At 43.8% G+C, this 27,039-nt stretch overlaps 1 protein-coding gene and 1 long non-coding RNA gene across 6 annotated transcripts in view; one reads left to right on the top strand and one right to left on the bottom strand.

Annotated features, from left to right (window-relative positions):
- Positions 1 to 12,499, bottom strand: part of LOC140392687 (intermediate filament family orphan 2-like) — an 83,293-nt gene extending 70,794 nt beyond the window's left edge. For 2 of the 4 annotated variants that reach the window (XM_072478211.1, XM_072478213.1), the window contains exon 1: positions 11,303 to 12,499. In XM_072478211.1, the coding sequence (XP_072334312.1) occupies positions 11,303 to 12,324 (1,022 nt within the window). In that variant the 5' untranslated portion in view covers positions 12,325 to 12,499. The remainder of the gene's footprint in view (positions 1 to 11,302) is intronic. The other 2 variants (XM_072478210.1, XM_072478212.1) reach the window with 1 other exon arrangement.
- Positions 12,500 to 12,590: 91 nt separating this feature from the next.
- LOC140392686 (uncharacterized) lies at positions 12,591 to 26,211 on the top strand. 2 transcript variants are annotated; one of them, XR_011935410.1, is made up of 4 exons: positions 12,599 to 12,697; positions 13,451 to 14,016; positions 17,186 to 17,347; positions 23,360 to 26,211. It is a non-coding gene; the product is annotated as an uncharacterized lncRNA (long non-coding RNA). The 2 variants fall into 2 exon arrangements; XR_011935411.1 differs by lacking the exon at positions 13,451 to 14,016 and having other exon boundaries at positions 12,591 to 12,697.
- The last annotated feature ends 828 nt before the right edge of the window (positions 26,212 to 27,039 follow it).

Below are 27,039 nucleotides of genomic sequence, written 5' to 3'. Positions count from 1 at the left end.
CGGTCACATACCTCCTTGTGGAATGTGCCTTTGCAAAGAGGTCTGGAGAGAGATGCAGTGGTATTTGTCAAGGTTTATCCCGAACAGATCTGTGACACAGGACTCTGTGCTCTACGGACTGTTTCCAGGGGGACACACCGAGACAAATATCAACTGCTGCTGGAAGGTCATCAACTCGGTGAAAGACGCTCTTTGGTCTGCCCGAAACCTGCTGATCTTCCAGTGCAAAGAACTGTCCTCGACCGAGTGTTGCAGACTGGCACATTCCAAGGTCCAGGACTACGTGCTGAGGGTCGCACTCAAGCTTGGGGCAGCTGCCGCCAAGGCGCAATGGGGAAAGACCACTGTGTAAGGTCTTTCCAGCAAATGTACACCGAGGGGCGGGTAACAGTGTAAACCCCCCTCGGTCTGGGTCACCAACACTCCAATGTATAAAACAAACATGACAATGTAAATATTTAAGAAGGAATTGTAATGTAAAGAGTGATGTGTATAATAATATCAAAATTGAATAGAAGAAAGTCAAGGCAATGTGTAGCTCTGACGGAATTGTACAGTCAAGACAATTCGAAATGCTCTGTAATGCTTATGATAAATTTTATGAATAAAGTATATTTTTTTGAATTAAAAAAAACTCACAACCTTTTTCCTCAAGAGGAACAGTGCTACCCAAGGCCATCATTGAACAGAAAGAGGCCTGCTCTGCCATTCAACTCTACCATGGCTGATCTGTAGCTCAACTCTATTTACCAGTCACATCCCTGGATACCTTCTCCTCATTAAAAAAAAATCAATTTTAATCTTTAATGTTCTAATCAACCTTTTTCCAAGTGTCTGCGTGGTTCTCACACTTACAACCCAAAAAGATGTGCAGGCTAGGTGAATTGGCCATGCTAAATTGCCCCTTAATTGGAAAAAGAAAAATTGGGTACTCTAAAGTTAAAAAAATAAATAAAGTTATCATAATCCTACCTAATTATCCATCCACTAGCTTGGGAGGAGGGGGGTTATGTAAATTTTAGATTTCTACTATCCTTCAAATATTATGTAATGTAATTATATTATGAATGCCACGATATGTTTGACAATATTAAGTTATTTCTGTCTTCCAGTCACATTACACATGCATGAAATGTAGGAAAATGTGAGATCCAAGTGTGGATAGTTTAAAATTCTTCCACCCAGATTTAAAGTAGCCACACGTAAACCCAGAGACCTCCTTAACAGTTATAAGTAACTTTCGAACGGGCAGCTATTTATTCCACATTCTTCAGCTGTATGTTATTGAGATAATTTTATTCCATCACCGAATACAGTATTAAAACATCACTCGTGTCACTCATTTTTCACCCAACATCCAATACTTTACATCTGTATTCAATTTCACTTAATGGGTGACATTGGCTCATTTTCTGTAATCCATTAATCGCAAATTTATATTCACTGCCATTACTTAGAACATAAAATTCACTTCAACTATTAAGTTGCAGAAACACTTGTATTCAAAACCTGTCAGTGTCATAAAAATTCTGGATACCATTTTTAGGAATCATGCTTTATGTGCCTGGATGCAACTCCTTTGTGGAGAGAATCATGCTATTATTTTCTGAAACTACTACAATCCACAATTTTGACAATTGGATGCAGCCGCAATTGTCTATTGCTCTTATACCCATAGATGTGTACTATCCTTCAAGGCCATCTTACTCCGTCTGCAATTATCTCACTTTTCTGCCTCCATCTTTGCGTGAGCAGAGATAAATTACCTTCTATGCATTATAAAAATTGAACATACCTTTCAGAGAAATTCTGTGTTTGGGATTGGGAGTCAACTTTTGCAAATGCAAAAAAGGCCCTAGATATGAAAGTCTTTATCATAATACTGTGTCCACATAACAGATGTAACCTTAATATAAACAATTGTCCCAAGAAGGTGGAATTTTAAACAGTAAAAATGTCAGTGGAATTGAAGCGATTACTATAAATACATGTGGCATTACACAATTTGGATTATTTTACAGTGTAATAAATCTATGTGCCAGGATGGCACGGTGGTGCTGTGGTTAGCACTGCTGCCTCACGGCATTGATCCCGCACTTCCGTGTTTACGTGGGTCTCACCCCCACAACCGAAAGATGTGCAGGCTAGGTGGATTGGCCACGCTAAATTGCCTCTTAATTGGAAAAGAAAAGAATTGGTGCTTTAAATTTATTTTAAAAAAGTAAATAAATCTGTGCGCCAGTTAAAGCCTTAGATTATTTTCAGCCTTCTAAAAATTAGGAAGATGCTGAAATAAACTGAAAGGAGCTTTTCTATTTATCGCATAAGCATAATACAAATTTACCTAACTATGATGGCAAATGAAAACGCACCCCTCTCAGTGAACATACAGAGCTAGTCTTCAACCACAAGATTACTCTGAAACACGGTAGACAAAATTATCTAGAGTTAACAAAGTAAAGAGACTCCAAAACGTAACACCAATCATTAGTATTCGGGTCAGAAAGAACTGCAATGTACTATTCAATTTCTGAAACGCCCTACTACAACTGAGTCTCTTTGTAAACAAGCTCTCAGTTCAAAACAACTTTTGGTTCAGATAAAGGAACGATTGATGAAAACTCCAAGCCTGGTGAAACACAACCACACCACTGACATTTGTACAGCAAAATGGCTACTGGGACAACCAAACAAAAAAGCTTCATTGAGAAAATATTAGAGGTCAATTGTACTAGGCATCTTTCATGCCTAGTAAGCTGACAGGATAAGCAGAGTAGGGATTTAAATGCAACTTTTCTTAAGATGTACTGATGTTGATCTCTAGCTCCGATAAATGGGGAGGGTTTGCAGCAGGAGGGGTATTATCTGGTTGCAAAGCCTACCTGCCAAATCCATAAAATGATGGCTGATAAGAAGGTGTGATCAGTCAGCATTGTGACGACTCCACATATCACGGTAAAACCCAAATGAGAAAGAATTACATTTTCAAACCAAAATGTTTTAATCCTCACAAGAACATCAACTGTTAGTGTGGCACTAAAATGAATAGGTGCCCATGATGCAAAGTACTCTAACATGCATATCGGCTTTCCCTGAATGGAGGGCAATGTCAAGCCTATTTGGTAACACAATAATGCCAGTTGACAATGTCAGTATCAAAATCTGCCCCTTTAGTTTACGACCACCATTTCAAAACTGACATCAAACAAGATTGCCAATATCTGTGCTTATGTGCATGCGTTTCTGGAGCGATTACTGCCCTATACTAGGGTTCTAGTACCAGTGTACACACTAATTTTTAGAAATTGCTCCCAACGCGACAAGCTAACAAGAGCATTTCCAAATCAAACCACTTCCAAGAAATGACAGAGCAAGCGGCACTACTTCCCACATGACTGGTTCGTCATGCAGAGCCACGGCAACAGTGCGAGTTCAATTTCCGTACTGCCTGAAGTTATCCATTAAGACCCTGCCCTCTCAACCTTGCCCCTTGTCTGAGATATGGCGACCCTCAGGTTAAATTACCACCAGTCAGCTCTCACAATAAGTCAGCTCTCTCTCTCTCTCTCTCTCTCTCTCTCAAAGGAGAGTAGTCTATGATCCTCTGGGACTATGGCAACATTCATTTCACTTACAATCTCACACCTCAGTCTGGTTACAATCTCACACCTCAGTCTGGTTACATTAGAGTGTCTTGTGTTAGTTAGTTTGCTTGCCCTAGTGATCAAATATGGTTTCAAGTCAGTTGGTTTTACTTTATTCACAGTTCGTCTGCGGGTGTCAGCTTGACTCGGTTGGTTGCATTTTTGAAATTTTGAAAATTTCAAGCCCCACACCAGCACTTCGTTAAAGTCTCCAGTACCACTGAGGAAGTATTACGTTATCAGTATCCTGTCGTATCCTTGAGATAAGATGTTAAACTGAAGTCTAATTTTTCTGAATAAACGTTATAAACGAAGCCCATTTTGATGAACAATGTTTCTTTCATTCTCCACTTCCTCACACACCACCATCCCCGAAGCACAGATGGTGTCAATAAGTTTAAATCGGATTCCAAGTTTTACTTGTTTCCTGTTCATTTTCATTTATAACCTGTTATAATAAGACCACATTAAATATGCTTTTGGATTGTAAAGCCCATTTAAAGCAAAAAACATGATTTTGGATTATGGAGCCCATTTATAGGAGACAATAAACAAATCAAGAGCACAAAGCACCAGGTATTTGAGCCAATTAAAAACTTATCAGAAAGGAGAGAACTATGTCCATCAAATACTGCCCATCAAGGGAGAGACAAAATACCTAAAAGAACCATTTAAGCTAACAATATGACACTCAGAGGAACTGGGAACCGCCTTGAAACCAAAATAATGTTTCCACATTTGATCAGTAAGGCTAGCTAACTAACACAAGACATGCTGTTTAGCCCAATGGGCTGAATGCTCTCCTGCTGTGCTGTATGATTCCATGATCTCGCCATTTATGCATCAGACTCAACTCCCATGTGTAATATCAGTATATTACCAAAAATGATTTGTTACAGGAAAGTCAGGAATGGAATATAGCTCACCTCCAGTCAAATGGCATAGTAGGTGCAACAGTTTCAGTATTTGTTGACAGGAGGAGAGTAATTCTACAAGAGTAACTGGAGAATGTGGGGGAGGAATTGCGGGATAGGTAAAAGGACACCATTAAGAAAGTTAATTGCCAAAGTGGAAAAGTCATAAGACTGAGATGATATCTATCCTCGGTTTAGAAAAAAGAACGGTATTAATCACAATTTTTCAAATGTGTTTGACAACAGAGATCAGGCCAACAGGTGGCAAGTATTATACTCTGTGGAGAAAGGGGAAAAATCCAACTATACGATTAGTTTTACTTCAAGAGATATGGGTTCATCAGGGGCAATCAGCATGGATCAGTAATGGGCAAATAGTATTCAATTAACTTAATTGAGTTTTTCAGGAAATGAAGAGTACAGATAGAGAGAATGTGATTTATGCATATATAAGGAGGCACACGAGCCTTATGGTGTATGCAGAAATCTGTGCTAAAACCTCGTTAATCTCTCCATAAATTTTAACAAGAGAATGATATTGAAATTTGCTAATGGTGCCAAGTGAGAGCATTACAAACTACGCTGAAAAATACAAAGCAGCCATTGGCAGAGTGGGCAGATAAAGCTCAATACAAATAGGTGTAGTACATTGAGAAAAACAATGAAAACAAGAACAACGCCTAGTACTTATGCAGTCTAAAATTTATTTTATTAAAAAACCCAATTCAGGGGCAATTTAGCATAGCCACTCCACCTACCCTGCACATCTTTGGGTTGTAGGGGGTGAGACCCACACAGACATGGGTAGAATGTGAAAGTCTACACTATATTAACAGGCAAATAGCACTACCATTTGCCAGTACCATAGGAGCCAATTACAATGATGCTGCTTGCAACATATTAAGCGTGCAGAGAATAAAGGCAGTTAGAATCATAGAAACCCTGCAGCACAGGAGACCATTTGGCCCATTGAGTCTGCACTGACCCTCTGAAAGAGCACCCTACCTAGGCCCACTCCCGCGCCCTCTCCCCATAAACCCACCTAACCTATGCATCTTTGGACAGTAAGGGGCAATTTAGCATGGCCAATCGACTTAACCTGCACATCTTTGGACTGTGGGAGGAAACCAGGGCACCCGTTGGAAACCCACGCAGACACGGGAGAAAGTGCAAACTCCACAATCACCCAAGGTCGGAATCGAACTTGGGTCCCTGGCGCGGTGATGCAGCAGTGCTAACCACAGTGCCACTCCTTCAATAAGTTCTTCAATAAATTTACACTCTTGTTAATCCCCTGCAGTTCCAAAATAGCCCTTTACCGTTGTAATTTAATTGAAAAGTAATCAAAATAGAGCCTGAAGGTGAAGGTGTGTGGAAAGGAATAGGTGCCGCTTAATCTAAACATCTAAATATTTTTTCAGCCAGTTGAAAATAGATCAAGCCAGCTTCGGCCCACTGGAGCAACACTTATTGCTGTCAAAATAACAGTTAGGCCAATGGCATTCACAGTGGTTTATGTGTAAATATCACATAAGATAAGAACATAAGAACTAGGAACAGGAGTAGGCCATCTGGCCCCTCGAGCCTGCTCCGCCATTCAAGGAGATCATGGCTGATCTTTGTGGAGACAGCTCCACTCTCCGGCCCGTACAACATATCCACGAATCCCTTTATTCTTTAGAAAGGTATCTAGCTTTTTCTTAAAAACGTTTAAAGAAGGAGCCTCAACTGCTTCACTGGGCAAGGAATTCCAGAGATTCACAACCCTTTGGGTGAAGAAGTTCCTCCTAAACTCGGTCCTAAATCTACTCCCCCTTATTTTGAGGCTATGCCCCCTAGTTCGGCTTTCCCCGACCAGTGGAAACAACCTGCCTGCAACTATCCTATCTATTCCCTTCATAATTTTATATGTTTCAATAAGATCCCCCCCCATCCTTCTAAACTCCAATGAGTACAGTCCCAGTCTACTCAACCTCTCGTCATAATCTAATCCCCTCAACTCTGGGATCAACCTAGTGAATCTCCTCTGCACTCCCTCCAGTGCCAATATGTCCTTTCTCAGGTAAGGAGACCAAAACTGAACACAATACTCCAAATGTGGCCTCACCAGCACCTTATACAATTGCAGCATAACCTCCCTAGTCTTGAACTCCATCCCTCTAGCAACCTCAAGCAAGGATAGATGTGCAATTAAAAAGCGAGAATCAAGATGTCACTATCAGATGTACGGTTCTGCTATTAGTTTTGTAAAGATTGCATTTCGCCGACTGATTTTCCATTCAATTCAAATGAACTGAGTGATGTGAAGTTCCTGACTCAATAAAAGTGACATAAAAAGTTAAGTCATTTCAAGTCTCTAAGTAGTGTGATAAGTGTTCATTGCTACCAATCAACCTCTACAAATTTTACAAGTATTACAAGTGTGGCATCTTACTCCTTCAGGTTTTAATTGTTGTTGAAGCTTTTTATCCGTATTAAAATTTAGCTTCTCTTTGTATTTTTCCCCTCACAATTCAATCTCCCTCCCCCATCTATCTTTTCTCGATATGACAATGGATATCATTCTAACTACACATCCTTGTTCAAAAGTTGCATTGTTCAAATCACAGTGCTTCAATCTTTATGGGTAATGAGATACATTCTAGCTTTCCCTGTGGAGGGCATCACATCATCCTTTCTACTACTGCCAGAAAATTGGCATTGCAAAATATCATGAATATTAACCGGGGGGGGGGGGGGGGGTTAACTTCTAATGAAGCAGCTATTTCACTTTTTTTTTAAACTATGTTAACAACTTGCAATCCTATGCTGCTATTTACACAGAAAAATATCCAAAGCATAAATCGGGAAAAATATATAGACAAGAAAGTTGTGCATTAGAAACATTTTGGACTTTCGAGGATCCTAGGAGATGAATCAGAATCCGTGAAATTCAAAATTTTGCTGGGAACGGCGAAGGTGGACATGAAATAGTGGTTTAAGATGTTCATTAAGATTTTTTTTTTTTTTTTTTTTTAAAAAGAGTACCCAATTCTCTCTTATTTTCCAATTAAGGGACAATTTAGCATGGCCAATTCAACTACCCTGCACATCTTTGGGTTGTGGGTAAGAACACGAGGTGAATGTGCAAACCCCACACAGACTGACCTACAGCTGGAATCGAACCCAGGTCCTCAGTGCTGTGAGGCAGCAGTGCAAATCACTGTGCCACCCCAATGTTCATTAAAACCTAGTACTGTGACACATGAAGAATCAAAGTCTAGTCAGTTGTGATTTAGAAAGTAACTCGAGTTTCCACCACCATCAATCCTTCAAACCAAGGACAGGCACATAGAAGGAACTGAACTGGGGTGGCATGGTGGTGCAGTGGTTAGCACTGCTGCATCACGGCACTGAGAACCTGGGTTCAATCCCTGCCCCAGGTCACTGTTCGTGTGGAGTTTGCACATTCACCCTGTGTCTGCGTGGATCTCACCCCCACAACCCAAAGATGTGCAGGGTAGGTGGATTGGCCATGCTAAATTGTCCCTTAATTGGAAAAAAAGAATTGGGTACTCTAAATTTATAAAAGAAAAGGAGAGCTGAGCTGGGAAGTGGGAAAAGATAGAAAAGGCCATCTGAAAAATGCCAACATGTTTTGGGAATTTATTCAATGGGTATTGAAATTAAAAGCAAGGAGGTGACATTGAACCAGTAGAAAATATTTGACTATGCCAATGGTACTGCAGCTCTGGATACCTCATTGCATTAGGAAAATAGAACAATAAAATAGGCACAGAAATCACCAGAATTACACTCGAACTGAAAGTCATAGTTAGGAAGAAAAAAATTGTTGGTCATTGGAATATAGAATATTTGGAGACTATTAATAGATTTCAAAATTCTGAAATGTTTGAAAAGATAAATATATTGCTGCTGGATCAACATGAACGAAGGACCAAAAAAATCCAACAGGATAATTAGGACAGTTGATTTTTTAAAAAAATTTAGTGTAGAGTGTCCAATTCTTTTTTCCAATTAAGGGACAATTTAGTGTGGCCCATCCACCTACCCTGCACATCTATTTTGGTTTGTGGAGGGGAGACCCACGCACACACGGGGAGAATGTGCAAACTCCACATGGACAGTGATCCGGGGCCAGGATCATAGTTGATTGGTGTGCAGACCATCATGAAAAATTCATTATGTATTTGACAAGCAGACACAGCCAGGGAACAGTGAGGGCTAATACAAACAGGTGTGATGAGCCATATATGAATTTATGACTATTTTTCACCCGATGTCCACAGCGGACAAGTGGAGAGCTAGTTCAGTAAACCTCCTCTACAGTCCACATAACAGTGCAACCAGAGTTAACTTCCCCATTCCAAGGCAGATGGCAGTCAGTAATGCCTCACAGAAATATTTAGTATTTGTTACAAAAAGGAAAAAGGCTGACTTAATTGACGTGTCTGAATTTGTGATTTTAAAATTTTATTTCCTCTTTAGATTCCCCAAGCTATCCGGAGAGAGACCAAGCAGGAGACTTACTCCCAGGTTTCTGAGAATGTTGCTTGGCAACCAAGCACTAGACGATGTATGAGAAAGGCATAGGCTGACTTGACCTCAAGAGTTTCCCTCCCATCCAATGAAACACTTCACTTACAAGCACTCCAAATACCCTTCCAAGGCGTGAGGTCAGCAGGCAAAATTACCTTGGATTTTTACCCTAAATGTTTTGGCACAAACCAACATGTTACAGCTTGATGTGTTCCACTGTCTATTCACTTAATTTACTGCGGTCAATAAATCTTCAAACAAATGCAAGACACTGTGAATGAGCTTAAAATATTTGAGCCAACTATGGCTCATGCATTACCCTGCTCAACCCAAAGAGTTTAAAATTAACATTTCTTTCAGTCACTCCGTGGTGTTTAAAGTTTCCAAAACTATTAGAAATATTTCATCCTTGGGTGATCTGAGAAAGTCTACTTTCACCAATGATCATACAGGATTGCTCAATCAATCTATTGTGTTTGAGTGTTCTAAACCCAAATTGACTGTATAAAATGGTGTGCAGGTCCATTGAAGCAGAGAACTGTTCGGCAATTGCAGAAATGTAGGTTTAACAGAGTTAAAAATGAGAAATATTTGAATTCATTTTTTGCATTTAGATTGAAGAAACATGGTTATCATCCCACATATTGGATTTTACCAGCACATGTGCATAAACTATGTAAATAGTTTTTTAAAGATTTCCTGATTTATGTAAAGTTTGTTTTAAAAGGCCAAAATTCATAATTTGTTACAAATTAGTCCAGACTCTGCAGAATAATATACAAAGTCTCAACATACAATAGAGCAGTGTACAAAGCTGTACACTGATAAATGCTGGATTTATAACCTGTGTTCTACAGTTAGCTTCCATCTCCTTCAATATCTAAAACGAGATTATGTTTGATCTCTAAATTAGATGTTATTAATTTCACATTACCTCTCCCTTCCAAGAAAGGCTTTGTCACATAATATTGGGAGGTAATTTAAAAGATTCTTATTACATCATTTCACCACATTGCACAGTCACAATACATTAGAAACAATCTAAATCATGAATATAATTCCACCACATATAACTTTACACAAACCATGCCTGAAAAGTTAGCAAATTATTTTGTGCATCAGGCGTCACACGAAAACCATCTCGAAGTAACCAAATAATCCTGCAGAAACCACACAGGTCAAATTTTCATCACAGCACGAGCAGTGATAGTTTCCGTGCGCACATGTTTAACCGGCAATTACTATCTAAAGCTTGAAACCCTTAGCTCGTTTTATATATTTCAGGATTTACACATTTAATGACCCTCACACATACTTGGGAATACTGGCAGAGCTTAATTTGCTTAAAGAATATTCCATGTTTGCCCAGTTGTTACAGTAGTGGCGTGTCGGATTATTTGTTGAGTGGGAAAAATCAAATGTCTCTAGTTCACCTTCCCCCGACCCCTGGTGGATCTTTCCATCAATGCTGGCTCTCCCCTTGATGTCCACATCTTTAACACGAGGGTCTCATTAGATATTACATTGAAAATCTTATGGACAAACGCTTTAAAGTAATACAAATGAGCCTTGCAATGTTTCACTATCTTATGTAAACCAATTTAATAAACCTCAAAATTCACGATTCTTAGTGATCACACTGTGACTGTCAAAGGTTCCAATATGACCTAATCATTTTAATATTAGAGATTGGTTGATAGCTCCCAAACTGACCATGGACTCCTTACTGCTCGTCAAGACACCATAAATACTCCCCCAAAAACATAGTTAACACACTCTGAAACAGAATTTACTTTCTTATCTTAACAGGGCACTTCGAAGCAAAGTTAGCAATTCTTAGTTAAAACTTTCTAATACAATTAATTCCCTTATTTCCTTGTTTAACTTTTTAAAAAATATAGCTTGTAAAAGATCTATTGCTCAGAACACACGCTTGACACCGACTACTGTAACTGTTAATATAATGCATGCATGTGCATAGATTGACCGTTACATGGCAATATCACAACGGTTTATTTTCTAACATTCCCAAACAATCCTCTCCGTTTAATAGCTTCAAGCAGTGTTGGATTTACAGCCATTTAGCTGGGGAAAATTATATTCCTCCACTGTGAGCAGTCGCCTAAACTGCTCATTTATCACCCTCCCAGCTGCTGCCCAATCTCAGATATTGCACCAAGCTCCGCAGTGAAGCCGTTCACTCACTTTTTCTTGTACTCATCTCGTTCCCTCTTCACTTTGGCCAGCACATTGTAGAGGGCCCGCAGCTCAGGGGTGATGGTGTCGATCTGAACACCGACTCCGTCCGGGTGGGTCCAAGACACGCCGGGTCCCTGCACCGTCTCCAGGCCGCCTCCCACCTTCCTGATGTGAGTGAAGCTCCAAATGGTCCCGGGGAGGCGGCTCGGGTAATGGTGGTGGTGGTGGTGGTGAGGCAGAGACCCCGAACCGGGGGTGTAAGCGGAACCGGAGCCGGACGTGTAAGTGGAACTGGAGCCGACACCGGGAGTGTAACCGGCACCGGGCGTGTAAGCGGAACTGGAGCCGGCACCGGGAGTGTAACCGGCACCGGGCGTGTAAGCGGAGCCGGCACCAGGAGTGTAACCGGCACCGGGCGTGTAAGCAGAACTGGAGCCGGCACCGGGAGTGTAACCGGCACCGGGAGTGTAACCGGCACCGGGCGTGTAAGCGGAACTGGAGCCGGTACCAGGACTGTAGCCGGCACCAGGACTGTAGCCAGCACCGGGAGTGTAAGCGGAACTGGAGCCGGCACCGGGCGTGTAACCGGCACCGGGCGTGTAAGCGGAACTGGAGCCGGTACCAGGACTGTAGCCGGCACCGGGCGTGTAAGCGGAACTGGAGCCGGTACCAGGACTGTAGCCGGCACCGGGCGTGTAGGCAGAACTGGAGCAGGTACCGGGCGTATAACTGTAGCCGCCGGCCGAGTAACTGTAGCCGGTGCAGTAGTCTAGCCGGGTCTGGGTGGCCACAGCCCGGGTGCGGCCCAGCCGGCTCCTCCGCAGCCCCTGGGCCGCCTGCAGCTGCTTCTCCAGCAGCTTGTTGCGCCGCTCCAGCTCATGGACCTTGGCCAGGAAGCAACGGAAGCGCAGGTTGAGGGTCTTGAGGTGGCTGATGTTGGAGCCCAGGTCGTTCCGCAGCGCCAGGGTGACGGGGTTGGGCTCGGACAGGCCGCAGCTCAGCAGCGGAGGCATCGTCGCCGGGTTCATGGTCAGGGCTGCGCTTTGACTCAGTGAGGCGGCCACGGGCAGGAGCCCATGGCCTGGGGTGGGAGAAAGAGATGAGCTGGATAGGGACGGGCCGGACGTCGCCCGGGATGGGAGAGCTCGGCCTGGGCCACACGTCCGCGCTGATCGGCCACCTCGGAGCGGAGTAGCGTCGCGCGCTGCCGGCTTCAGGGTGACTGTAGACCCGCAGCGTCAGGACGGGGGGCGGGGCTGGGCGGGGCTGGGCCCCGCCTCGCGCCCCAGCCTGAGCGCGCGAGACGCATTCCCGCGGGTGAGCGTGCGCTCGAGCTGGAGCGGTTGAGGGAGTGGCGCGTGCCCCGAGGCAACCGTGGGAGGTGGAGAGCCCAACCCTGAGGTATTCCTGCTACCCTCTCCTAAAATGTACATCTTTTTAAACCGAGCTTCTTGATAATTTCTGACTGGAATCGCTGTGCTTTCCTTGCATATGGCAGTCTACAATGATTTTTTTTCATCGTCCCTGTTTTTGTCTTCGGACTGCGGGGCTTCATCATTGGAGTTATCGAGTTTTTAAAACCAGACGGAAGGTGCCTGTTAGGCCCATCGTGTCCGAGCCGCCTATCAAGGATCTATCTACTCTAATCCCATTTTCCAGCAAATGCTAAGGCATTTCAAGTGCTTTTTTCCCAAATTCTTCTTAAATGTTGTGAGGGTTCCCGCCTCGACCACCCTTTCCGGCAGTGAGTTCCAGCGTCCAACCACCCTCTGGGTGGAAAGGTTTTTCCTCAAGTCCCCTCTAAACCTCCTGTCCTTTAACTTAAATCTATGCTCCAAGTTATTGCTAAGGGGAAAAGTTAATTCATATCCACCCTATCTCTGCCGCTCTGCCATTCACACCTCCTATGAACACACCTTTACTTTCTTTAATTGTCCCATTACTACTCCCTTTGGCTCTATCCGATCAACTCATTTGTCATTTAATGCCTTCTGCTATACCACAACTTTCCATTTCCACCCCCCCCCCAATACATTTGACCTATTACATTTCCAACTTTAGACAGTTCTGATGAAAGTTCATCAATCTGAAATGTTATTTACCGATGCTGTCAGATATGCTGAGTATTAAATGCATTTTCTGTTTTTCTTTCAGATTTGCAGCATCTGCAGTGTTTTGTTTTTGTAACTTTGACCACGTTTTTGGTCACCTGTCCTAATATCGCTTTGTGGTTTGGAGGTTGAATGTCATAAGAACTAGGAGTAGGCCATCTGGCCCTTTGAGCCTGCTCCACCATTCAATGAGATCATGGCTGATCTTTTGCGGACTCTATCCCGCTCAAACACCATAACCCTTTATTCCTCAAAAAACTATCTATCTTTGTCTTGAAAACATTTAGTGAAAATGCCTCAACTGCTTCACTGGGCAGGGAATTCCATAGATTCACAACCCTTTGGGTGAAGAAGTTCCTCCTAAACTCAGTCCTAAATCTACTTCCCCTTATTTTGAGGCTATGCCCCCTAGTTCTGCTTTCACCCGCCAGTGGAAACAACCTGCCCGCATCCTATTTATTCCCTTCATAATTTTATATGTTTCTATAAGATCCCCCTGCATACTTCTAAATTCCAACGAGTACAGTCCCAGCCTACTCAACCTCTCCTCGTTATCCAACCCCCTCAACTCTGGGATTAACCCTCCAGCGCCAGTACGCCCTTTCTCAGGTAAGGAGACCAAAACTGAACACAATACTCCAGGTGTGGCCTCACTAACACCTTATACAGTTGCAGCATAACCTCATTTGACATATTTGCCATGAAATCATCAGCAAAAGAGTGGAGAGAGTTGGATGATGGTGAGTTGAGGAAGAGAAAACATAATGGGAGAGAGGATATATAATCTGAGTTGGCCTTTGTCACATCACAGATTGGGGATAATCTAATTAAATATGGAATTCACGCCTACTGTCCCAGAAAAATATTCACCCTTGTTATTTACACCTGTAAAAAAATTAAATCATGCAGTAATTTGGATTCAATAATTTTAATAAAAGACATGCAGTTTTTGTGCTATTTATATTCATTTTACAATTAAACAATATTGAATTAAGAATAGACTGTGTTCCATACAGGATTGAATAATTCAGGACGGCACAGTAGTTAGCACTGCTGCCTCACGCGCGGAGGACCCGGGTTTGATCCCGGGTCACTGTCCGTGTGGAATTTGCACATACTCCCTGTGCCTGCGTGTGTGTCACCCCACAACCCAAAAAGATGTGCAGGGTAGGTAAATTAGCCAGGATAAATTACCCCTTAATTGGAAAAAAATAATTGGGTACTCTAAATTTATTTTTTAAAAAGGATTGAATGATTCTGACAGGAGCAGTCTGCCATGCAACATCATAATATGAGCAACATGATGGCATTATTCCATCGCAGATTGAGAGAAATACCAAAACATGGAATACCATCACATTCTAACCAAGAATAATTTTTAATTAAAACAGGTCACTCAGCCCAAATGACCTATGCTGGCATTTATGTTACACAGGAGTTCCTTCCACCCATTTATCAAACGTATATCCTCTATTCCCGTTACCCTCGTGATTATGCCGTCCACCCCAAAACACATCTATGCTCTAAACCTCAACTATTCCTTGCCATTGTGTTTTCCATATTCTGACTGCACTTTGGGTAAATAATTTTCTCTTGAAACCCCCACTGGATTTACTAGGAACTGTCTTATAATTCTGAACTCTAGTTTTGGACACCCTTGGGAGTAGAAAAAGTTTCTTTACATTTATTATCTTAAATACCTCCATTAGGTGACCTTCAACTTTCCCCTTTCCAGAGAAAAGAGCACTGGCTGTTCAACCTATCCTGATAGGTATTTTTGCAACTTCTCTATATCTATATTATGGTCACATAATATTCCGAGTGTGATCTAACCAGAATTCTATACAGGTTTAACATATCTTTGCTTTTTAATTTTCTTTAAATAAATTTAGAATAGCCAATTATTTGTTTCCAATTAAGGGGCAATTTAGTGTGTCCAATCCACCTAACCTGCACATCTTTGGGTTGTGGTGGTGAAACCCACGCAGACATGGGGAGAATGTGCAAACTCCACACGGGGCCGGGATCGAACCCACGTCCTCAGCGTTGTAGGCAGCAGTGCTAACCACTGCACCACCATGACGCCCATTACTTTTTAATTCTATCCAGAAATTAACTTCAGTGATTGGTTTGGTTTTCCTAATTACTATAGAATGACAACTCCCTAAACAAAACTCATTCTCAGACTATCAGACTAATTCTGACCTGGGCAGTAGCTCCTTGTCATTGTTCAGTTGAAGACTGAGAGTAGGCTGTACAGTTCTCAGGGCATCACCCTAATAGTAGCCTATCATTCCAAAGTAATAACTGCTTGAAGATTTTCCCATTTTCATACTTAGTAAATATGATAAGACTAGCCTCCCCATAGGCACAGCTCATGGGAACAGGAGGAGGCCACGAGGAGGCCATTTCAGCCTCTTGAGCCTGTTTTGTCTCTCAACTGCATTTACCCTCCTTTATTCTGTATCCCCAACAATATCTATCGATATCTGTCTTGTAAATATTAACTGATTTCATCCACTATTCCCATACAATGAGTAAATCATAGACATTAGGCTAAAGATGACAGCTCACTCAGCATAGATCCACTGATGAAGCTTCTTCAAATTGGTATCTGTAGATTGAGTGTAATTTCCATGGGATGCTTCTCAGAATTTGTATCATTCCCAGAATAAAGCCAATCTTGACAATGGCAACTCAAAAGCTTTCCCCCAATTTGGAACTAAATGCAGTCCTTGGTCTGACTACCTTGTGGGACATCCTGCCCCATGTTCGAAAGATCTGTTGATCTAGAATCAGTCACATGAAGACCAATGACTGAAACTTGCCCCTTTTGAATGTAAAGGAGTGTATGCATGGAAGAATAATGGGTTGGGTGGCACAGTGGTTAGCACTGCTGCCTCGTGGCACTGACAATCCAGATTCAATCGTGGCCCCGGGTCACTGTCCGTGTGGAGTTTGCACATTCTCCCCCACAACCCAAAGATGTGCCGGGTCGGTGAATTGGCCATACTAAATTGCCCCTTAATTGGAAAAAAAAGAATTGGGTGCTCAAGTTTAGTTAAAAAAATGAAAGAACGATGGGTAGCTCCATGAACATTGTTAGAATCATTAAGGATGAAAAATCTGAGTAGATGACACACTGAACATGGACAACCAATTTGAGGTGAGGTGATCTTAAAAAGGCATTTAACATAGTAAACAGGTGGTTAGCACTGCTGTCTCATGGTGCCGAGGTCCCAGGTTCTATCCCGGCTCTGGGTCCCTGTCTGTGTGGAGTTTGCACATTCTCCCTGCGTTTGCGTGGGTTTCGCCCCCACAACACAAAGATGTGCAGGGTAGGTGGATTGGCCACGCTAAATTGCCCCTTAATTTGAAAACATTAATTGGGCATTCTAAATTTATTTTTAAAAAACATAGTAAACAGTATGGAAAAGGTAAATGTGGAAAATGACTTCAAATTAAATTGCAAGAGATGGACAAGGGAACACAGATTTCAACTGGTAAAAAAAAAAAATTTAGGAGTGATATCAGAGATACCTTCATACACAGAGTAATCAATACATGGAATGGATTTCCAGTTGAAAGCCTAAGATTGTTATTAACAATTAAATGCCAAAATGGGAGTCAGCTTTAGGGTCTTTCTCGATTGATGAACTAAGATGGATCTATTTGAATGTCTCACAAACATTAGGCAAGAAAACAGTTCTGAAGAAGGTATCTCCACAGATGCTGCTGACCTGTTGAGTATTTCCATCATTTCTTGTTTTCATTTCAGATTTCCATCATCAGAAGCATTTTGCTTTTGTATCAGAAAATTGAATGTAATGGCTGGACCATTTCGCACTCGGGTGCTAGAATGGATATCACTCATTGTTACTGGCAAAAATCTGAACAGAACCAAGCATGCAGATGGCCTCATCTCGCGCATCATGAGAAGGTGATTTTTGATTAAAGTAGTACGTTGGTTGGCAGTTTGGTGGACCAATCTGTGCCACACAGATTTGAGCAAGAGGCCAGAGCATTGTCTTCGCTCCTCTTTATGTAGAGAATGGAGATTTCTGTGGATGGTCAGTGTGAATGTGTCGGAGAAATACATTTCTGATTTGGCTGACAGTAATGGCGGCATGGTAGCACAGTGGGTATTGCTTCACAGCTTCAGGGTCCCAGGTTTGATTCCCGGCTTGGGTCACTGTCTGTGTGGAGTCTGCACGTTCTCCCTGTGTCTGCGTGGGTTTCCTCCGGGTGCTCTGGTTTCCTCCCACAAGTCCCGAAAGGCGTGCTGTTAGGTAATCTGGACATTCTGAATTCTCCCTGTGTACCTGAACAGGTGCCGAAATGTGGCGACTAGGGGCTTTTAACAGTAATTTCATTGCAGTGTTAATGTATGCCTACTTGTGACAATAAAGATCAGTATTATTAATGACTTGTGATATTCAGCCTATTACTGCAGACCCATGAAATTTGTCACTGTACTGGAGGAGTGGCGTGTGGTGGTACAAATGGATGTTTCATCTCTGAATTTTGATATATTCTTACTGACAGAAAGACTTGTATTTATTTGACGCCTTTCACAATCACCAGATCTCCCCAAAAATGCTGTACAGCTAATTAATTATTTCTAAAGTGTAGTCCCAGTTATAATGTAAGAAACGTGACCTCCATTGCTGCAGTGCAAGATCCCGTAAACAGCAATGAGATAAATAATTATGTAATCTGTTTTTGTGATTTTGATTGAGGGATAAATATTGGCCTGGCTAGTTATGTTTACCTCTGTTTCCTGTTATGTAACGTATTAATAATACAATTAAATTTCACCTTGGATCTCCTAAATTTTCACATTAGGTATGGAGAGCTTATTAAATTATTTTTGAAAGCCTAGATATACTTCGCACACTGTTAAACGTCCATTAAGTTAATTATGTCTCCTATAACCTAATAAATTTATTAGGCTTACCTTGGTTTCATAAATTGCCTTTATGTTGTGGTATTTTAATGTTTTGCTACATTATAGCACTGTATTAGTACAAGTTTTTGTTGTTGGCATCTTCCTGAACTGCTTCTGTTATATATTTTTTTCAATTAAGGGGCAATTTAGCGTGGCCAATCCACCAATCCTGCACATCTTTGGGTTGTTCAGGTGAGACCCACGCAGACACAGGGAGAATGTGCAAACCCAACACGACTGGGGGCCGGGATCGAACCCGGATCCTCGGTGCCATGAGGCATGTGCCATGTGCTAACCACTGTGCCATCGTGCCATCTTTGCTTCCGCCATTAGAGTACAAATAATTCTGTAGACACTTCAAGTTCAGGGTCACAGTCATTTCCACATTCTGTACAAGGGCATCAAAAACACCCACAACAAATAGCATTAAGATAGGCCAGTACGGGCAGCACGGTGACGCAAGTGGTTAATACGGTTGCCTCCCGATGCCGAAGGCCCGGGTTCGATCCCGGCTCTGGGTCATTGTCCATGTGGAGTTTGCACATTCTCACCGTGTTTGCGTGGGTTTCACCCCCACAACCCAAAGATGTGCAGGGTAGGTGGATTGGCCACACTAAATTGCCCCTTAATTGGAAAAATTGAATTGGGTACTCTAAATTTATTTTTAAAAAGATAGGCTAGTAAGAGTAAAATGATCATGTACAGAATTTGAATTGATTTCCCCAAATACAACAAGCCTCAATTTTAAAGTAATCAATCCCTCTGGCAGGGATTCCCAAACTTTTAAAGCCATGGATTCCTCGGTGACCTACGAACAGCAATGGGACACCCCAAGCATTCTCACAATGTCAGCGTCCCTTTTTTTGCCGCGAAATAGGTGCGACACAGAAATAAAATGTAAACATGTATTTCCTAGCTATATCTATGCATATATTAATCTGGTAATAATTTTAAATTACTCTGATTTAAAATTTATAAATCTTTATGAACTTTAATGGGAGGAATGATGCTGGAAAGCATCTCTCTCATTCACACACTCGGTTTTCTCTCTCACATTCACACACTCGGGTCTCTCTCTCACATACACATCTCTGTCACATTCACACACATAATCACATCTCTCTCAAGGATGTAACGGCGGCACAGTGGCTAGCACTGCTGCCTCACGGCACCGAGGACCCGGATTCGATTCCGGCCCCGGATCACTGTCCGTGTGGAGTTTGCACATTCTCCCCATTCTGCGTAGGTCTCACCCCCACAACCCAAAAAGATGTGAAGGGTAGATGAATTGGCCATGGGTAAAAAGAATTGGGTACTCTAAATTTATATTAATAAATCAAGTGGGAGGAAGAGCTGGGGAAGACATAGAGGAGGGATTGTGGTGTGAGGTGAATGCCTCAACTTCATGTGCGAGGGTGGGGTTGATACAGCTAAAGGTGGTACACGGCGCACTTAACGAAGCCAAGGATGAGCCGGCTGTTTGAGGGGGTAGAAGATGTTTGTGAACGGTGTGGGAGGGACCCAGCTAATCATGTATATATGTTCTGGTCCTGCCCGAAGTTGGAGAAATTTTGGAGGTTGTTTTTCAGCACCGTGTCGACGATCTTGCATGTTGACTTGGAGCCTAGTCCACAGGTGTCAGACGTGCCGGAGTTGCAGGCAGGAGCGGGGGCAGATGTTTTAGCCTTCGCCTCGCTGATTGCTCGCAGGCGGTTGGGGTGGAGGTCAGCTTCTCAACCCTGTTCCTCGATGTGGCTGGGGCATCTCATGGAGTTCCTGAATTTCGAGAAGGTGACATTTATCCCAAGGGGGCAAATGAGGGGTTCCACAAGAGATGGGGTTTGTCTATACTACATTTTGGAGAACTAGTTACTGTCAACTATTAAGGTAGGGGGAGAGGAGGTGGATTAGGGATGGCAGTGACCGGGGGTGGGGGCAGTTTTGTGTTGGGTTTATTTTGTGTTGTACTGTAAAAATTTAAATATAAATACTTAAAAATTTTTTTTTTTAAATCTCCTCTCTTGTTTTGACATCTCAGGCAAATGTATGTGACATATAAATAATGGTTGAGATTTACCTAGTTCATTAAATTTAGGAAATAGTTTCAATACACCTATCTTGTTCTTTGCTTAACCTAAGAAAACCCACCTGACTAATTATTTACAATTTAAAGATGTAAATACTGGGATTGCTGCAGTATTGGCAAAGCACATCCTCTCTAAATTCACAAAAAAAAAAACAATTATGGTCCAGTCGGGGGGGGGGGGGGGGGGGGGGGGGGAGAGAGAGAGAGAGAGAGAGAGAGAGAGAGAGAGAATATGGGAACCATTTGCCCCTCCTCATGTGGCCTGGAAATTTACACTCCCACCAGCAATGGTGGGCAGGGGCACTGAATTTCACATGGTCAGAAATGTTAGTTTCCTGTCAGCGAGAATTCAGTTTGAGATTTTGTTCTCTCGACTTTGATGACAGGTTAAAGGCAGGTTGAGTATCTTGCTGATTTATGTCAGGGACCACATTTGCATTCATTTCCATTCATGAATGCTTATTAAAAAGCCAACTCACTAGACTTACATTCTCCCTCCAAATTAAATGCCACACCAGCGGACAATTAGAACGGTCTGTTTCACAACTATATTTAAGTGGTGTGTATCTGGTGAGCTTCACTTCATCAATGACTTTGATGTATGTAAATGCTGCTTTTGCCTAGCTTTAAGAGCAGTACGAGATTTTGAAGCTAGGCCAAGGCCACGGGAGGCAATACCAAGGGGAGGGGGAGGATTGAGGCAGCAATGCGGGAGTGTAGCTGCAAGGAACAGAACCTAATAAAAATGTCCTGGGGCAAGAGTTATAAGACTGTCCGAGGAGGAGTCTATTCTTGGGCCGAGGCCAAACTGTCAGGGGCATTTTGAAGAAACGGTGCTGAGGCTACACTGTTGAGGGCATATTGAAGAGATTATCCAAGGAAGCATATATTGAAGAAACTCCTGAGGCTATGCTGTCTGAGGCATATTGAAGAGACTATCCTAGGGCTGAGACCATACAGTTGGAGCATATTGAACATACTGTCCTGGGGCTGTACATGCCATCTTAGAGGGCTCTGTGTAACATCCATGTCTTGGTACCGATGTTGGGAAGGAGAAGGCCTCTCTGGGCAGTGATGGTCGTGCACAGCATAATATGCAGGGTGTGGTCAATCACCTAACTATTTTAGTCTGGGAGGAATGTTTAGAGCCATGGTACTTTGCTGGCGGCGGAGGAGTGGGCTGGATGACACCCCATGAGCTAGCACATTGCGAGTCGGTTGATGTCCACTCTTGCCCAATGCCATCCATGACCTCAAAATGCTCAGACCTGATGGTACTCGTGGTCTTGAGGTGACTCAGGTGTGCAGTGAACTCCCGTTTGCGCGAAGCCCTGGTCAGACAAAATATTACATTGGCCCCGAACCGCACAGACTGACTGGAGGGAGCATGACAAATGGTGCTGCTTACTCGAGGCATTCCATGCCCACTGGGCACCACAGGGACTCGGTGCCTTATTGACCCTTTTAATGACATTTTAGTTTGATGTTGTAAGTTTAATTTCAGATTTGTTTTTGTTTAAGGCCTCTTTTGATTTGTCCCGCGGTTCTTTTAATTTAGTTTGTTTGGTTTTCACACAAAATAGTAGAGGCATGATATTCTGAGGACGGTTAGCTCAGTTGGCTGGACGGCTGGTTTGTGATGCACAACACCGGCAACAGCGCAGGTTTAATTCTAACAGCGCAGGTTTAATTCTAACCGGCTGAGGTTACCATGAAGGCCCTAGCTTCTCAACCTTGTCCCTCCCCATCAGTCAGCAATTCTTAATAAAGGGGAGAGCAGCCTATGGTCCCCTGGGACTATGGAGACTTTCATATTTTCATTTCACTCTTAGGCAGATGGCACAGTTAGGGAAGACATCTGCAGCCTGTAAGTCGAGAGATGAAAAGACATGGGGGTGGTATTGTACAGTCTCAATGGGGGAGGGTCCTGGAAAGTAAGGGTGACCTCGAGGAGAGGTCATGTCGACAAAGGGCTTGGAGACATCAACATTAAAAGGTTCAGGGGGAGGGCAGGATATTTCAACATGTATAACGATAGGCTCAAGGACAACGAGGAGACTGAATAATGATAGGAGGAAGGGGAATTAGGCGGCACAATGGAGAAGGACATGAAGGATTTGGTGGGTGATGGGCAGAGGTTAGAAGCAGGTGGGTGTTTGGCATAGGTTGGAAGCTGATCTCCCACAGGAATGTAAGCAGCACCATTTGCTCACCTTCCAGTGATGCAGTTCGAAAAGAGGAGGGTTCTCGGGGCAGGTGGGCGGAGTTCAGCGCAGCAGATCTTGGCCGATTGAAGGGGCACCCCACAACTGACTTGCTGAAACATGGAGAGCATGGCTCAGCTGAGTGCAGAACTCAAGAGTCTCATGCGCAATTAAAGAGCTTGGCTCCATTACTAATGGTGCACATCAGGTGAGAATCCATTAAGTTTGGATGCTGTGGTACTAATGGTCTTAATTGACATCTGATCCTTCCAGAGGCATATCAGAATGGATGCAGGGTCCAAGACTCCATAGCCACGTCTGATGTGCAGAAGCACCATAGACCCTTCAAGTCTCCCATGTTCCCAGTGCATTCATCATGGCATTCAAGGCACCATGCTTACAGTCAGAACATAAGTGCAAGGACTAGGCAGCCATAGTTGTTGTAAAGGCCACTGGAGGACAACCAACACAAGGCTGACTGGAGCTCTGAGGACTTTGGTCTTTGACCCTAATTAAGATGCTTGTTGCGAATGCATGTCTCAGTGCAAAGATCAGCCAATTTTCCTTCAGGATGATATCCTGCAAGGGCTGGCCATGGTATGTGATGTATAGATAGAGGCAAGTGTATGGTTAGAGACTATCTTCATGCCTTGTATATGGTGAGGGACCATTCATGGGGCATGACTATTGATTGACAATTGTTTGCATTCACAGATACAAGCTGGAGTGGAGGCTGCAGGCAGTACTGCCTTCCTGATTGGCTTGATTAGAATGAGGAGAAGAAGGGCCTGTTGCTGATTAACACAGCCTCGGGGAAGGCCATTATTTTGAAGTCCCAGATGTTGGCAAGGGGGCCAAATCTACAAAGAAGTTTGGCATACCAAGAGTCTATGGAAGATTTCATTAATGGAGATAAGCAAAAGATAGTACCTTTGCATGTCTAGGGAATCTGATGGCTTTTATTTGCCATATTCTCCATGAGGATCCCACAACAAACAGACTTTCCTTTTTAATTTAGAGTATCCAATTATGTTTTTTCCAATTAAGAAATAATTTAGCGTGGCCAATCCACCTAACCTGCACATCTTTGGGTTGTGGGGGTGAAACCCATGCGACACGAGGAGAATGTGCAAACTCTACAGAGACTGACCCATGTCCAGGATCGAACCCGGGTCCTCAGCGGTGTAGACAGAAGTGCTAACCACTGTGCCGCCCACACAACAAACAAACTTGGAGGGCATCCAATGCTAGTTGCCTTGAAGATTACCGCTGCCGTGGACATTTTGGCAAGCAGACCATTCAGGGCACCACTGGGGACCTTTTTGAGGAATCTCACAATCGGCAATACAAATATACAAGGGAAGTTTTTCAATAAAGCTCATCCTTCCATAAGTTCTGCATGAATGAAGCAAGCGAGGCTGCCAGAGCTGTGAGATTTGCTGTGATCTCAAGCTTCCCATAAGAGCAGGACATCACTGACTGTGCACATGTGTTCTTGAGAGCTCCCTGGCAGCAACCAGTGCGATTCATTAATTGGAAAGTATTTCACTCTCTCTATACAGATAATCTGGGATCATAGAAAGCAGATCCTGCATGTCTATGCAAGATATCCAGAGAGATCATAATTTACATTCGGATTTACTCCCAGGTGCCAGCGATATTTGAAGGAGTTCAGCATTTAGAGGGTTGACACTTGATGTTAAAGGATGCCCACAAAAGACATGGCTAATGATGCTTGTTTGTCATCCACAGAATGCATTTGAGGAGAGATGCAATGCTGCACATTCAGCCACAAACTCCTGAAGAGTAGACTATTGGCATCTTAATGATACATATCAGATGCTTGCACTGATCAGGTGGGGCTCTCCAGTACTCTTCACAGAGGGTTGCCCGCATGATCATTGTTTGCTGTGCCCTGCACAAACTTGTGCTTCAGAGGGGTAATGTTTTGACTCGGAGAGATGATGGAGCTAGACGTCTCCTCGGATGAGGAGGATATTGAAGGTGATGAATTTGAAGAGGGCGAGGATTCAGATAAGCCACATGAGGATACCATTTCAATGGCACAACTCAGAAGATGTACCTGTGTCAATCTCAGAGCTAAATGATTCCAGGATGAATAAGGTTGAAGACAAGTTTTTACAAGAATAGTTCTCTTCATACCTTGATACAAGGGACACAACAACACCCTCATTGTCGTCTTCAACATGCCACGAGAGGTTAACAAGCTCACAACGATGCTGGTTACTTTCAACCGTGAATGGGGTCATCATTGGAAGGCACACTGGAATGTGCATAACATTACTCAAGCGCACATCCACAAGCACTTAGTGCAGACCTTTCAACCATGGTGCCAATAAAGTCAGTGTCCATGGCAGAGTTCAAGAAGCTGAAAGGCTATTGTACACATATGCACGCTTTTGTTTCCGTTATTAAAAAAAATTTAGAGTACCCAATTCTTTTTTTCCAATGAAGGGGCAATTTAGCCTGGCTAATTCACCTACCCTGCACATCGTTCTGGGTTATGGGAGTGAGACCCAGTAGACACGGGGAGAATGTGCAAACTCCACACCAACAGTGATCTGGGGCCAGATAGAGCCCGGGTCCTCGGCGTCGTGAAGCAGCTGTGCTAACCATTGAGCCACCGTGCTGCCCGGACACATAAGCACGCATGCGTGTATTACAGCAGCATAGCCATTGGACATCAGGATGCAATGACCAGTAGCACGTAGAGGCGGAATTATACATTTGGGAGCCCACGCTCTCCCTCTTTGCAGGGCCTCTACGTTACGATCTGTCCTCTGGTGATGTGGTGGCCTGCCCCAGTGAAGTCGAGCTCTGCCCTAAATGATGTTGAACTCCACCCCCAATGAGGTCAATGTCCTCCTGACAGTTACAGTAACTGGGAAATGTTGATGGTGACAATGTAGAAGTGTCCATACTCTATATCTCACCCATGCTGTACCTTGAAACGTGCAGTTTGCTATGCAAATTCTATTGTAGAAAATTCTGAAATCTCTACCTAAACGGGCCTCGTCAGGATATGGAAGAGCAGTCACTTGCACTGCACCACAAATCTTGAAATTGAACATTCCAGTAAAATGTCTGTCAGATGACATGCAAGGCTTTTGTGTCTGCGGGTCCTGCCTCCTTTATCTCAATTATAGTTGTACATGGGACTGGAGGGTTTGCTTAAGAATTTGGAAAGAATAGGCTTTTTCCATCTTAAAAATAATTCCAACATTCTGCCCACAAAACGTCCAATTTACTAATTCAGTGGTTAGCAATGTTGCTTCACAGCGCTAGGGACCCGGGTTCGATTCCCGGCTTGGGTCACTGTGCGGAGTCTGCATGTTCTCCCCTTCTCTGCGTGGGCTTCCTCTGGGTGCTGTGGTTTCCTCCCACAAGTCCCGAAAGACATGCTTGTTAGGTGAGTTGGACATTCTGAATTCTCCCTCAGTGACCCGAACAGGCACCGTCGTGTGGTGACTAGGGGATTTTCACAGTAACTTCACTGCAGTGTTAATGTAGGCCTACTTGTGACACTAATAAAGATTATTATTATCGCTCTGTTGAAATAAGTTCACCATTCAAATCCAGAGTTCAAAAGCCACTCGTTAAACTACAGGGATCTTGGGCGAAATTCTCCCCCAACGGCACGATGTCCGCCGACTGGCGCCAAAAACGGCGCCAATCAGACGGGCATCGCGCCGGCCCAAAGGTGCGGAATGCTCCGCATCTTTGGGGGCCGAGCCCCAACATTGAGGGGCTAGGTCGGCGCCGGAGGGATTTCCACCCCGCCAGCTGGCGGAAATGGCGTTTGGTGCCCCGCCAGCTGGCGCGGAAATGCGGCGCATGCGCGGGAGCGTCAGCAGCCGCCGACAGTTTCCCGCGCATGCGCAGTGGGGAGAGTCTCTTCCGCCTCCGCCATGGTGGAGGCCGTGGCATGGCGAAAGGGAAAGAGTGCCCCCACGGCACAGGCCCGCCCGCGGATCGGTGGGGCCCGATCGCGGGCCAGGCCACCGTGGGGGCACCCCCCCGGGGTCAGATCGCCCCGCGCCCCCTCCCAGGACCCCGGAGCCCGCCCACGCCGCCTGGTCCCGCTGGTAAATACCAGCTTTGATTTACGCCGGCGGGACAGGCAATTTCTGGGCGGGATTTCGGCCCATCCGGGCCGGAGAATTGAGCGGGGGGTCCCGCCAACTGGCGCGGCCCGATTCCCGCCCCCGCCCAATCTCCGGTACCGGAGACTTCGGCGGGTGCGGGATTCACGGCGGCCAACGGCCATTCTCCGACCCGGCGGGGGGTCGGAGAATGACGCCCCTTATTTCTGAAATGGAGTGTTATTGAATGTATCCAGTATTCGATAAAATAACTACTTGTAAAACAAAATG

This window comes from Scyliorhinus torazame, chromosome 16 (assembly GCF_047496885.1).
Source record: "Scyliorhinus torazame isolate Kashiwa2021f chromosome 16, sScyTor2.1, whole genome shotgun sequence".
In the NCBI taxonomy this organism is placed as follows: Eukaryota; Metazoa; Chordata; class Chondrichthyes; order Carcharhiniformes; family Scyliorhinidae; genus Scyliorhinus; species Scyliorhinus torazame.
Note: the sequence above shows the minus strand (reverse complement) of the source record. Positions and strands in the feature narration are given on the sequence as shown.